General features: G+C 33.9%; 1 protein-coding gene across 2 annotated transcripts in view; it reads right to left on the bottom strand.

Annotated features, from left to right (window-relative positions):
* Positions 1–15,508, bottom strand: part of Cln3 (CLN3 lysosomal/endosomal transmembrane protein, battenin) — a 191,661-nt gene that overhangs the window by 96,424 nt on the left and 79,729 nt on the right. For both annotated transcript variants that reach the window (XM_090410118.1, XM_090410119.1), the window contains exons 7-8: positions 13,501–13,573; positions 3,695–3,726 (exon numbers count right to left, since the gene is read on the bottom strand). In XM_090410118.1, coding sequence (XP_090266244.1) covers positions 3,695–3,726; positions 13,501–13,573 — 105 coding nt within the window. The remainder of the gene's footprint in view (positions 1–3,694; positions 3,727–13,500; positions 13,574–15,508) is intronic.

The raw sequence follows: 15,508 nt of genomic DNA, 5'->3' as shown, positions 1-15,508 counted from the left end.
TTTTGTGTGAAGGGTGGTGGGTGATTGAAATGCATTGCCTGAAAGTGTAGTGAGTGCAGAGATAGTGAATGCATTTAAGTCAAGATATGATGAGCTGTGCATGAGAATGGAACATCCCATGATGAGTCTCTTGCCTCCATGGAGGCCTGATGATAATAATAATGATAATAAAATCATTTAATGTTTAAAACTTTAAATCATTTTATTTTCAGATATACTCACACTTTGTACAACTCATTCATAATCAAAAGCAATAATAAAATTAGAATGGCTTTCTTTTCTACTTCAAGTGACTCACATAGGTCCACACAAAACTATATGCTTTCGATCACTGAGATTAAGAGACTACAAAACCATAAAGAGCAATAACTCACACAATGCAGTTTCAAACAGCACACAGGTTTCACTATAATGTGACTTATAATTAATGCAAAATGCATTACAGTGCATTTATGTAATTTCATCAGAAATTTTATAATTTGCCTTTTGTAAAAAAATGTACTTTCTTCTGCATATAACATACATATACAAAAACTATTACAGACAAAAATTATAAATACTGTAGTCCCCCCTTATCAACCAGTTTGCTTTCCATGGTCAATTCCAGTCCAAAAATATTAAATGGAAAATTCCAGAAATAAACAATTTATATGTTTTAAATTGCACGCCATTCTGAGTAATGTGATGAAATCTCGCATTATCCCCACCCAGGATGTGAATCACCCCTTTGTCCAGCGTATCCACGCAGCACCATATATGCTCCTGCCCATTAGTCACCATCCAAAAACATTAATGGAAAATTCCAGAAATCAACATAAGTTTTAAATTGGGCACCATTCTGAGTAATTCTCAATCATCAAATCGACTGTCACAGTATCGTAGTGCTTGTGTGCAAGTAACCCTTATTTTACTTAATAATGACTCCAAAAGTGCAAAAGTAGTGATGCTGGCAATTTGGATATACCAAAGAGAATAAAATGCTTCCATTTAAGTGAAAAGGTGAAAGTTCTTTCCTTCATAAAATAAATAAATAAATGATAAAAAAAACAACTTATGCTCAGGTTGCTAAGATTCCATCCACATTCATATAACTTGTATTGCAGTATACTGTTCTAATTGTTCTATTTTATTATTGAAGTTATTGTTGTTAATCACTTACTGTACCTAATATACATACATACCTATGATAAATTAAACTTTATCATAGGTATGTATGTATGTATAGGATAAAAACATAGTATATATATAGGGTTCAGTACTATCTGAGGTTTCAGGTATCTGCAGGGGATCTTGGAATATATCTTCCATGGATTATATCTTCCATGGATAGAGGACTACTGTAACTATAAAAGTTTTCACTGCCACTGCAAAACAGTAACATAACCACAATATTTGATCTCCCTGCAACTTGAAAGCTAGAGATTTTCTGTTGGGCTGCTCATAGCCTTCATTGGGCCTATCTAAATTCTTTGATATCTTTGCATTATTTTTTGCAGTACAATAGCTTTGTCACTAATTCAAAACAAAACTGCAAATAACTCAGTCAAGATTACTTTCAATGAGCGAGTCACGTAACTACTGAATGATATCTCGGCATGACTGTAAGGCAATTACAATTAAGTTAGAATTCAGACACCCAAAAAACATCTTGTACATACAAAGTATTACCATTATACATTTCTCTGCCAACATCCACTTTAATGCAGTCTTGAATGATGGATCGATCATTTTCTCATATAAAATGGAAGATTTCTCATTTCTGTCAACTTCAGACTATTTTATTTAGAATCAGGAAATTCATAAAAGATACAGAGAATTTCCAGAGAAGCCATCCATCTTCTCTTTTATATAATATTGGCTTTTTTCCACTAAACTTTGTCAGGATTTAAAAAGGCCACATCTTATACAGGCAATACATTTATATTAAAGCAAAAAAAAATAAAAAATTCAATGGGGGAACTCTACATACTATTAACAGATCATGAGGAAGCATGATAGCATCAGAAGAGAGAGACTTTGGGAAATAATATAACAATGAGGTATTCCTCAACAACTGAAATAATACAAAATATCTATAAAAATTCAAAAATATGTAATAAATATTGTGTTCCTGAATTTTTGTAGATATTTTGTATTATTTCAGTTGCTGTAAGCAAGGTAAAAACCTACAAGGAGACAATAAATTTAAGTGTACATCAGAACTGCTGCAAATTACCACCAACTCTATTTAATTATACCTATATGAAGCTGTAAGACACTGGAAAGCACATAAAGTAAACTCCCATATACCAGAAAATTTTTTAAATGTTATATTTGCAGATAGCCAAGTGATTTTTATCTAGGATATATTAGAACTATATGAAATAACAATGGAATGAAATCTTAAAATTTCAAAATAGAAAATGAAACTTTTTTTTTAATGTTGGGCCCATACACGAGAGGTTGGTTTATCAACCTATAGTACTTTAGTACCATACATGAGTAGTAATTAGGCTGTAAGGACTAAAATTATACTAGAAGATCATATTATTGAGCAGGTAAACAAATTCCACCTTTTAGTATTTTATATATCCTATCATGGAGAGTAAATATTCATAAAAAATAGCAATATTTTATCGTATGTGTGGAACTATCAGAAAAATACTCCAAAATAAAGCAGAAGAGACACACAAATTAAACTATAAAAAGTAATGGCAAATGTCAAAATTTATATACTGTTTAAGATAATTGTCTCTCAAGAACTCAAGAAATTAATTTTCCTTGTAATAATTTTTGTAATTATCTTTGATATATTTGATGAAACATTGGAGTTAAAGGGTTTTAAGATATGTTCTATCTTGTGGTTATATCACTTGCTTTAATATCATTTTTGTTCTAGGTGTTTATCAGAACTTTCAGTCTCTTCCCCACCTTGTAAGAATGGATATCAGGTGGTTGTTGAGGAGAGGTTGTCGTTTGTTCATCTGCTTCTCTTATCTAAAGCATCAATTATCTTGCTAATTCTCCCTTCTGGAAAACACACCATATGGAATCTCCCATTTACCACACCTCTAATAATGGAATCTTCATACATCACTATTCTCGGTATTTTTTTGTTGTTTTTTTTTTCCATATAATTCAATACATGAAATATTTCTAGTAAAATATAAAAAATGTCCATATGCTATTTCCAATCTACTTTTAATGGCATATATCCTTGGTATCCATATATGAATATATTGTTAAATGTTTTTTTTGTTTGTTTTTTTGGCAACTCCATTTTGTCAAACCAATTTCATAATATTAGGTTTTTTTTTTGGTTTTTTTTAAAAACAACTAAATTTTCACAATCCAAGTAAAACATACCATAAAGATAATGCAAGGTCTTCTAACACTAAAATATTACCTTGATATATCTTATGTTAATATCTTTTAACATAATGAATGCTAGATTATTTCACTGTTAAATTAAAAGATTATTTTATTTATGTGAATTCTGTTCACAAAAGATTATGAACTTGCAATGGGATAATCCATACAAGTTCTAGAAGCCAAACATGAAACTTCCAAAAGACATTTCAGATCTCCAATAAGAAGTATGTCTCATACTGGGTAATGAAATTCATTCATTACCTAATTTATTCATTATATGTTGGAAAATATTTATGGATACAGTGTTGTTAAATGAAACAGTTCAAGAAACCTTTGAACATACCTGTTCCTGAAGACCAAGTAGATATCACATTTCTAGAGTAAAAAAAAAAAAAAATAATTAAATAAACATGAAATACCTTAGTGCCTATTAAAAGTGATACAAAAAAAACATTCACTGTTTTCAAAATCATTTACTCCTATTTTTTGTTGTTGTTTTCTCATCTAACTAGATAAACTTGGGTAGTACAAAATTTTCATTTATATATTGTGAAAAAATATATTAAAAAATGACAAAAAAAAATTTTTAATTTTAGGACAGTTAAATATTCATTTTATGAGATCAAGACCAATAATTCACTAAACCTTCCTGGTGAACAAGATGTAAATATTATTATTATTATTACGTGACACATCCAGGGAAGAAACCTACTCTACATCTATCTGTGTCCACCACTCAGTCCACCAACTACAACTAACCGCAACTACACCAACGCCATCTACCATCCATCACCACCACTAGTATTTCCACAGACAATCACAAACATCCAGGCCCATGGCGGGATTCGAACCCACCATGGGCCTGGATGTCAGGAGAGTGTATCCACTCTCCTGACATCCAATCTGTCAACCAGGCTGGCATATTAATTTGATAATTAAAATATTTCTATTATTCTATGATATCTGTTTCATTTCCATTAAACCACAACAAGAATTAACTGGTACTTAATTTTTTTAATTTTTTTTTTTGCAATACAAAAGTGGTATGATATAATTATTATTATACAAAAATGATATGATATAATTATTATTATGCAGCTATCTCCATGGAGTCAGAAGACTCATCATGGGAGATCCATTATTAACACACTAGTCATCATAAATTAAAGATACCAAGAAATTATATACTTGGTTTAATTCTTTATCCAAGTGTAAGCAACCAAAGCTTGCACCTGAAGTATTTTCAGGACTGGGGCAACTTGTATATAGAAGCTAATGATTTCACATCATTTGTGTTAGTATTCCATAATGCAAAACACATATCCTTGCAGACATCCTTGAGTAGCAAAAAGGTGTCACACCTTATTATTAAAGTACTCTGAATTAGAGAAAGTTGTTAGAAGTTTTTCCATTTGGTTATATTTTCAACTCATATATAGAAGCTGATGACTTCACATCACTTGCCTTAGTCGAGTTGCCCCAGTCCTGAAAATACTTCAGGTGCAAACTTTGTTTGCTTACACTTGGGTAAAGGATTAAACCAAGTATGTAATTTCTTGGTATCTTTAATAATAAGTATTTTTATTTGGCTACTCATTTATGAAAATATGACATCTGCATTACTTCAACCTTAGTATCACCTCTGGGTCTAGCTCCCACTGATGAGACCTCAATAAAGGTCGAAACCAATCTGGGCAGTGGCCCTTCCCATAATGCATAGCATTATGCATGTTTGCAAGGATATGTGCTTTGCCTTATGGGATACTAAGGCAAGTGATGTGAAGTCATTAGCTTCTATATATGAGTTGCCCTGGTCTGAAAATACTTCAGGTGCAAACTTTGTTTGCTTACACTTGGATAAAGGATTAAACCAAGTATATCATTTTTTGGTATCCTTAATTTATATATAACCAAGTGAAAAACTTCCAACAACACTAGCCATCATTCACACAATACCTACCATACCTTCTCTTAAACTCATTCACTGATGAAGCACTCGCAACCACTTCTAGCAATCCAATCCACCACCCTCCAAGTAAAAAAATCTAGTCCTCAGACCCTCTTACACAGGTTGACCCCTTGTTCTCTCCCTTCTTGCAATGTACTGAAAACAGTCTTTGCTGTCAATCCTATAAACCCCTTTAACAACTTAAATGCTTATATTACGTCTCCTCTTTTTTACCTGTCAGTCAACTTTTTAAGCCCATAGACCATCAATCTATTCTCACAGAAAGCATTCCACAGACAAGCCACTCCCCTCTGGAGTGGCATGTCTCCACAGTTTCTTCATCTCCACAGAATTCAGGAGTCCAGATCTGTGCACAGTAGTCCAAATGTGACCTTATTAAAGCTTTATATAGGAGAACAATAACCTCTGTTATCCCTGCTTGTTAGTGTGTTCTTCAACAACTACATAATCTGATGTGCTGTTTTAGTTACCTTCACAACATGCCCTCTAAACTTCAACTGCCTGTCCAATCACACCCAAGTTCAAGGCCTCATCAGTTTCCTGCAGTTCAGTTCCATCAATATAGTGCAAGTCTGATCTCTTCCTAAAGTGCATCACCTTACACTTACCACATTAAACTGGCAGTCATTTACCTTTGTGCATACTGCTAGTCTGTTTAAGCCTTCCTGCAGGATCTCTGCATCACTTTCATTTACCATTGCTCTTCCCAGTTTAGCATCCTCAGCAAACAACTGAATATTTCCTGACAAATCATTTCCTATATATCACTGATATACAAATTAAACAACCGAGGACCAAGTACTGTGGTACACCACTGGTCACCTGCCTTCTCCTGGAACTCAATTCCTCCATAAACCACTCTTTGATATCTGTCTATCATCCACCCTCTAATCCATATCACCAGATTCATATTCAATCTGTTTGCTCCAATTTATGCAATAGAATTCTATGTAGAATCTTGTTGTCAACTGCTTTCCTGCAGTTGAGTTGTGATACTGCAAAGTCTAGCAATATCACTGAGTAGCCATTTCCCCTTATCTAACTGCATTATCACTTTATTATAAAAAAAAAAGTAAGCAAATCATTAAAGCAAGATCTACTCCCTTCACAAAACCATGTTGTCTCTTAATGTGATACTAATATATTTTTTTTTTTCCTGTGTTTGAACTAGACATATTATAACTTGAGTCACTCAATACATTAAAAAACTATGTATTACTTAACACTAATATTATGGTCAACTTTCTGATGATCTTCTGGAGAACTATGATATAGTTTAAAATGAAATAGTGCATGTGATATTGCAAATGTGAACAGTATAAATCAGTTATTTTTATCTGTATTTTTTTGTCTGTGAGCCCACTTATATGGATGGCTGTAAGTCTATAGCAACTCAATATGGTGAGTTAGGTAAGCATTCCACCTTTGTGGAATGCTTACCCCTACTTTTTTTTATTATTTTATATACTTTTTTTATTTTTTTACATAATGCAAAAAATCCTGCCCTAGAGACTAAACATGGAACTTTTTCAAACTACTTCAAGCCTCTAATAAGCAGGGAAGTGGTCTTACATTGACAATCCCAGATATCTATGTTGACAGCAAGATCTGAACCAGTACATGTGGCTGGAAAGTAGTATGCTATCTATTCAGCCAACTAGAATACCATTTATTCTTAAAATTAGTGAAAAAGACAACACATGCTGCAAACTCTCAGAACACCATTAGGAGTCCACTGTATATATATCTTTGCATGTACAGGATAGCTAATAAGTCACAATTATTATTATTATTATTATTATGGGCAACTCCAGGGAGTCGACAGACTCATCAAGGGAGGCCCTAACATCATGTCAAGAACAACTATTCGACATTTACACAGTATCTATCATACCTCGCCTTGAACTCATTCACAGTCATGGCACCCACAATAAACTCTGGCAGCTTATTCCACTCATTCACCACTCTCCAAGTAAAAAACCTAGCTCTAACACCCTTGCTAACCACACTCTTGCCCAGCTTCCATGTATGGCCCCTAGTCCTCCCACCACCAGTGCTATTCTCAAAAATATCTTCTGAATTAATCTTATAGAAACCCTTCAGTAATTTGAATGTCTCAATCATATCACCCCTTTTCTGCCTATCAACCAATTTCTGCAACCCACAAATCTTCAACCTGTTCTCATAAGGTTCATTCCATAGATCTGCTATCATCTTGGTCACTCGTCTCTGGATCCTCTCTACCTCCTCCCCATCAAGAAGAAACCCTGGCACCCAGTAGTCTAGATGGGGTCTTATCAAGGCTCGATACAGAGGAACAATAACTTGTTTGTCTCTGCTTGTTAAAGTATTTTTCAGCATCCAAGTGATTTGATGAGCTGATTTAGCCACTTTTGCAATGTGCCCCTAAACTTCAACTCCCTATCCACCAACACTCCCAAATCCCTGGCCTCATCAATCTCCTGGAGTAGGTTCCACCACTAATCTTTTCACCCCAAAATGCATAACCTTACACTTTGCAGATTAAATTGACATCCATTTTCCTTAGCCCAGTCCTCCAAACTATCCAAATCATCTTGCAAAATTTTGACATCCAGTGCACTCACTATTGCTCTGCCAAACTTTGCATCATCAGCAAATAAGTGAACACTTCCTCTCAGATCGATCCTTTCCTATATCGTTAATGAACAAATTGAAAAGTAGTGGTCCAAGAACAGAACCCTGCAGCACACCACTAGTCGCAGGCCGTCTTTTGGACTCTACTCCTGAATAAACCACTCTCTGATATCTCTCCACCAACCACACTCCTATCCATCTTACCAACCCTATATCCATCCCCATATGCTAGTTTACTGATTAGAATCCCATGTGGTATCCTGTCAAAGGCCTTAGCAAGGTCCAGTAGATCACTGTAAACCCATTACCCTTATCCAGTTCAGCTGTCACAGTGTTATAAAATGTGAGCAAGTTAGTGAGGCATGATCTACCCTTCACAAAACCATGTTGTCCCCCATACAGTATCCCATTTTCATCTATCCAATCCTGTATTTTTCTCTTGACTAATTTCTCCAAGACCTTGACAGTGATTCCTGATATGCTAATAGGTCGGTAATTTACAACAGCAGTCTTGGAACCTCCTTTATGCAGTGGAACTATTTTCCCCTCTTTCCACCCCCTTGGGACTAATCCAGACCCGAGACTCAAATTAAACAAAATGGTCAAGGGCACTGACAATTCTTTAGCTGCTTCACGTATGACATGAGCTGGTATACCATCCAATCCAATTGATGTATTGATATTGAGGTTTTGAAATAGACTATTCACCTCTACTTCATTCACCACAATTCCCGTATAATCTATTGGTTCATTCATTCCTGCAATGTCACCACCTGGATGATATACTCTTACAAAGTGCTCGCTCAGTAATTCAACTATATCAGCTGATTCGGTTACCTCCCTACCATTGGCATTCTTTAAAATCATTCTACCATATACATTTTTTTCTTTTACTTGCAACATATCGAAAAAACTGTTTGGGATTCTCTTTAGCCTGCATGGCTAATGTTCTTTCACAATCCGTTTTTGCTTTTCTTACCACACTCGTTACCCCTTCTGGCCTGCGCTTCATACTGTTCATGTGCCTGCAGCTCACCTTTCTCCTTAAATTCTCTCCATAGTTGTTTATTTTTTTGCAGCTCAAGCTTAATGGTGTTATTCATCCATTTAACCCCAACTTGATTTATTATTCGGACTCTAGGTATACAGTCAGCCATTGCCTCATGCAAACACTTCTTAACTGCCTCCCATGCACTATCAACATTTAGCCCTTGCAGTTTTACATACCATGGCACTGAACCAATCAAACTCCTAAGCTTGTCATACTTACCAGCCCAATAATTCCACATGTTCCCTGTCTTAATTATAAATTCCACACCTTTAGCCACCTCCCAAGTCAAGACCCTATGATCACTCTCACCAATTGGTGGCAACGTGTTCATATTCGTTACAGCCAAATTCTCAGATGCAATTACTAGGTCAAGCACTCTTTGACCCCTAGTATTTTCCATTACATGCTGTCGCAGATAGTTATCCCTTAATAACCACATAAAATATAATTCCTTCCTCCCATGTGCCCTCTCCTTCTTCCAATCAATGTTACCATAGTTGAAATCTCCAATAATAATTACCCTCCTTCCACTCATTTCTTCTATTTGCTTATGCATACTAACTCCATCATCTATTCCATCACCTGGTCTATAGCAGCACCCAACTATATATTTTGTTCAGCTAGTTTCAATCTCACACCAAATAGCCTGAAATGTGCTCTTTTCTCTATCCTGCAGTTCCACTTCTATTCTCCTTGGCTGTAGCTCATCAGCTATCATCAATAACATTCCTCACCCCATTTTATTCTCCCTGTCACTCCTGAACACACCATACCTCTCACATTCAATCCCACTAGCTATATCATCCTCTGTCAGCCATGTTTCACTAATGCCAATAACCTGTGGCCTGGAAGTGCCAACCAAGGCCAAAAATTCTTCCTTCTTGTTCCTAATACTTCTGGCATTAGTATACATGAATTGCAGAAGCCCATTGTCCCATCCCTATTTTGATGCCTTATACTAACTATCCCATTCTGATTTGTTGTCTTTCATACTCCCTCGAGCATATTACACACATATATTACATACATACTGTCTCCCTACAATATGGATCAATAAGTCACGAAACGTTCCATAGAAAGGGCCGGTCTTTGTGAAGCTGAAAATGGTCATTTATATGATTTGGGGTTTCATAACTAATAAAAAAAAATCTGGTGATGTTAAAAGACTTATGCAGTTGGTTCACAAAGTAGGGCCCTTTCTATGGCATTTTCCATGACTTATGGGCCATCCTGTATAAATAAATAAAATTTCAATATCCAATTTGAAAACTCAGGAGCTCCCACACATTTTTGTTTTCCCCATGATCTAAAAATCTGGAAATTGTACTTGTAATTGTACTAAAACCTTAATCAAGCTTGTCCAGTTTTCTTATGTCATGAAGTGCACAGACAAAACCGATACAATTAGCTGATCTTTAATCCATGCAAGTAGAGTTTTTGTATCATAAACTTGACCATAAAATTGCAGGAATGTTGACTGGGCAAGACAGGAAAAAATCATGCACTATTTCATAAAATAATAACAAAGTTTAGCAAAGCTGGAATTCAGGAACATAAGATGGCATCACCTATATTTCAAGGGAAGCTGAAATGCTTCCCCTGAAAAATTCTGATGAACTTATGAACTCACTATTGATGATGATTTCCAAAATGTCAGAGGATTTATATTTATTTTATTAATAAAATACAGTCATACCCCAAAATACGCTGTAGGTGGGACCAACAAAAAGCGCGTAAGTCGAATTCGCGTAACTCAGGTATAATTTTGCATACAAACATACAAAATATTAGTTAATTGGGACCAAAAGTTTACAAAAACACCTATTTTTTTAAGAAATATAATCATAATTGTAGTTTTTCATACATAAAAAAAGAAAGTTATTTTGATGTCAATGGTTTCATAAAATCTAATAGATTCGTCTGACAGCATAATGTCTTTTTCTTGTCACGCAAAATTTCTTCATAGCAAGCTAATGATTTTTTTATTCCTTACCTTGTAGCTACAATTCTTTAGAATATATGTCCTCCAAAATCTGTAAACCATTCTTTTGCGATTGTTCTTAATGTGGATTCCTGTAGATCGAACTTCTTTGCTAGCTCACAAATTTTCATTCCGCCTTCAAAATTCTTAATAATGTTGAGTTTTGTTTCCAAAGTCAATGTTTTTCTTTTCTTGCTAGCTGTAGAAGAATCGAACTTGCTTCCTTTGGACGACATTATTATTTTTTATGTGATAAAATTTTTATCAAGAACATAACATTAAACCATCGCAAGGTTTGTAGACTATAAAAATCGTGTATGAATGGAGACCGTGCGAAACACATCAGTGTTTGTTTACAGCATGTGTGACACTGGCGAATACAACCGGCACCGGAAAGATACGACTAGTGGTGAGGTGTGAAGTGGGACGGGAATACGTACATATATGAAACCGTGTAACTCCGAATTTGCGTAAGTCGGGGTATGACTGTACCTTTCAAAAACATACAATTAAAAATAAAACAGGCCACTTGACAAGTGATGGCAAAAAAATTCTGAAATCTGGATTGACCATATTAGACAAATTTTTAGAAATAACTAACAACTGAAATTATGAATAAATGTTTGATAATAATGAGGAGATCCCCAAAAATATTCAGACCATAAAGAGATGTCACAGACAAATGAAATCAAATAAAATCTCAGAAAGAGAAGTAATACTGATAGTTTGGAAGCATGGAAGGAAAACTAACAAAGCTCAAAAAACAACAAAACTAAGATGTGCTTGAATAAGTGCTTTAATGCAGTTATTCAAGCACATCTTAACCTCTGAAAAAATCTTTAATGACTAGAAATTAGGCAGAATAATTCATAGACAAATTATGTAGAAACTATTACATACAGAATAATACACTCCAAATTTATATATATATATATACATATACAGGGTGTTCGGGATAAATTTGACAGTTTCGTAAGGAAAAAGAAAATCTTCTTTGTATCTATTAAATTTAATGAATTGACAAAAAAACATTACAGGCAGAGTTAATTACAATACTATCAACAAGATTTACTCAAAATAACCACCATTAGCATCGATCACAGCTTCAATTCTGCTTCGGAACCTCGAACAAGCTGATGCTACAGTCTCCCTGGGAAGGGCCGCAAAAACTGTTTTAATTTTATCCATTAACTGGGCTTTTGTATTACTGGAAGTGCGATTGGTGTCTTTTTCAACTGCGCCCCATACAAAATAATCCATGGGGTTAAGGTCTGGGGAGTTTGGAGGCCAAACATTTGGACTGGTGAAGTCGTAGAAATTTTCAGACAACCATTTTTGACTTTTCCCAGAGGTGTGGCAAGGGGCCGAATCCTGCTGCCATACATACGGCCTACCATTGGCTACCCTTGTTATCCAGGGCTTGACTACAGTTAGCAACTCCACGAACAAAGCCCGAATTCCAATGCCAGGGTTCTTCAACACCTGTTCCTGCAGATTTGCGAGGAATTCTGCTGTACGAACGCAATCAGATCGTCTGCTAGGGATCTTTCTTCTTGCTACATCCTCGTAGTCACCATTGCAAGTCTCTAGTTCATGCCTGATTGTTTTTACTGTATTCAGGGAGCATTGGGCAGCAGTCGTAATATCCTTATTTTGATGGCGGGCACGAATCATCATGATACAAGTTATTCTCTTCCATGATTCAGGTGGGTTCCAGCTATCCATCCTTTCTGACATCTTGTATATGAATGAAGAAGGGTCCAAACTTTTAAATGAAGAGAAGTGTGTGTTAATACATGTAACTTACGGAAAAATATAATTAATTATAAATATGTCAAATTTATCCCGAACACCCTGTATGTATATATATATATATATATATATATATATATATATATATATATATATATAATAATAATAATAAATCAAAGAATACTTTTCAATGCTACTTTTCACAGTTCTTTATGACAGAGAATGTACGGTTAAACAAAAGAACAAATACTAACAAGATTTAAAATTAAGATATGGAAAAATAAATCAGAATTAACTGAGATATAAACCAACAAAGATATCAGAAAAGAATTAAACCAATTTATTCAGTAATAGCAAGAATTAAAGTTAAATTATAGCAAAATTAATAGTATGGACATGTATACAGAATGTCTACATTCTGCAATCCTACATTTTACAGGCTTTTGCAAATTCTCAAAAATGACAGTGCAGAAGGAAAGAGACACTAAAGTCAGAAATGAAAAGAATAGAAAACAGAGTGGGAATGAACTTCAATAGAGATCTAAATAACCCTAGCTGCAGACAGAACTGGAAAGCTAGCTATGCAATATCCAACAGCACATGTTACACATTAGTCAAATGAAAACCCAATGAGATGCAATGACTGTTAGCAAGTTGCCTGATCACATGACCAGTTTGCAGTACAAGCCAGATATCATGCTGAGTTACTATATTATACAGTCATAATGTGATATAATATACTGTGAAATAAAAAGCAATTAACATTTACAAGATGCATACTTTTCAAAATGAGATGTAAATGACAGCAATGTAACTTCACCAAGGCCACTTGAAACTGATGCACAAATTACACCTAAAAAAAAAAAACACTGATAGATTTATGTATATAAAATGTTATCATATACACATACAGCAAAAGTTGTAATGAAAAGGTGTCAGAAAGTAGAACAGTTTGATATGAAATAATGAAACAGTCCAGAAGTAAAAGTATAATTATTTCCAACCTGTTAGCACATAAGTCTTAAACAATAAGTTCAGTATAACCACACATCATTTTATGGCATTTTACTTCCTTTATTTTATATTATATTTTTATGATTTCTATGAGTCTAATCTTCTTCTTTAGTCCTTCCATATGTAAGGGGAAGGCCTATATCCATTGCTGGATATAGGCCTTCCCCTTACTTTCCAGTACTGTTTTTAGCCAATGTCCACCATCTCATGTCAAATATTTGTAGATTATCCTTCTCTGACAACTTTTCCTTCTCTTGGTATCCACTCAGTGCTTAATTTTGTCCACCTTTAATCTGGCAGTCTACTATTATGGCCAGCCTATATCCACTTACAAGCTTTACAACACCTCACAATATCTTCTACTCCAGTCGTCTCTCTAATTCAAGTATTTCTTATTCATAGTATTTCATTTTTGTTTTGTGGAGTATTCTTCTATTCAAGGTTCTTTGGACCACATGCAACCTGTCCTCCTGTTTTTTAGTTGTTGGCCATGTCTCACTTCCACAGGTAAACACTGAAATAATGCATATATTAAAGAGCATTGTTTTTAGGCATATAAGCAGGTTCGTTTCTACATTTTGTGGGGCCCTGCGAAATGGAAAAGCAGGGTCCCTGAAAGTTAGTAACATTTATGGAAATTTTAAATGGAAGGATGTCTTGTTAATTAATTAATTAAATCAAATATGAAAAATATTTATGCACATAAATAAACAAGTATGCTCTTTAGCATGAATTTAAGTAAAGGGAAAAAATTAGTAAAAAATAAATGTGTTTGTATGTACATGATATATTATTTTATTATGTAAGTACACATTATCTTATAAATACGTCAGAACAATGATTTATTTAATAATATATATAATATAAAATATATCCATTTTTACTATAAAGAATGAAATATATGCATAACAATGTATAAGATTTAAAAGAAATCTTAATATATTAAATTTTATTTAACCTAATCATTTAACAAAATCATTTATAACGCTATCAAAATTCAAATTTTTTGCAATTTCATGCTCTATAGATATTATAGCCAGGGACGACAAACGTTCTTGAGACATAGAAGATTGCAAATAGGTTTTTATTAATTTTAATTTGGAAAATGACCTTTCTGCTGATGCGACCGTAACTGGACCGGTGAATAATATTTTAAATGTCGTAGGAATATTTGGATAAATATCCGACAAATTATTTACAATCATGAATTTTAAAATATTAATGGATGCATCTTCTGGAGCAATATTTCTAAAAATAATTAATTCATTGTAAAATTCAGATTCATAAATATCTGTATTTAATTTTTGATACAGCTGTTGCAGCAAAATTTTAATTCATTTTCTCTCATTTTTCTTATTAATTTCATATCATAAAGAAATCCAAATGATTTTTCGTGAATTTCATTCAATTCAAGTATTTTTTTGACAGATTGTACAGCAGTATCTAAAATTACAAAAAAAGAAATTTATCCTAAAATGATCTTTCTTATCACCTATGTGTGATTCATCAGGCATTTCATAATCAAAAAATAATTTTCTTCGATGTACTGGACTTTCTTTAAATTTAATTTCTATTAGATTTAACAGTTCTTTAGCAATCTCAAAACAACTATCAAATCCTGATATTTTCTGCTCTTCAAAGTACTGCACTAACTCTTTATTATGCTTAGTTGCTATGTCTATGGGAATTTTTGCATTTTGTAATACTTTACTTACTAAATTAACTTTTGACAAAAGCTCATACCAAATTACGAGGCTTAGTATAAACTCAAATG

Source organism: Typopeltis vanoorti, chromosome 20 (genome assembly GCF_054136105.1).
Source record: "Typopeltis vanoorti isolate ZY-2024b chromosome 20, IOZ_Tvanoo_1.0, whole genome shotgun sequence".
In the NCBI taxonomy this organism is placed as follows: domain Eukaryota; kingdom Metazoa; phylum Arthropoda; class Arachnida; order Uropygi; family Thelyphonidae; genus Typopeltis; species Typopeltis vanoorti.
The sequence above is the reverse complement of the archived record's forward strand: the minus strand, read 5'-3'. Positions and strand labels throughout refer to the sequence as shown.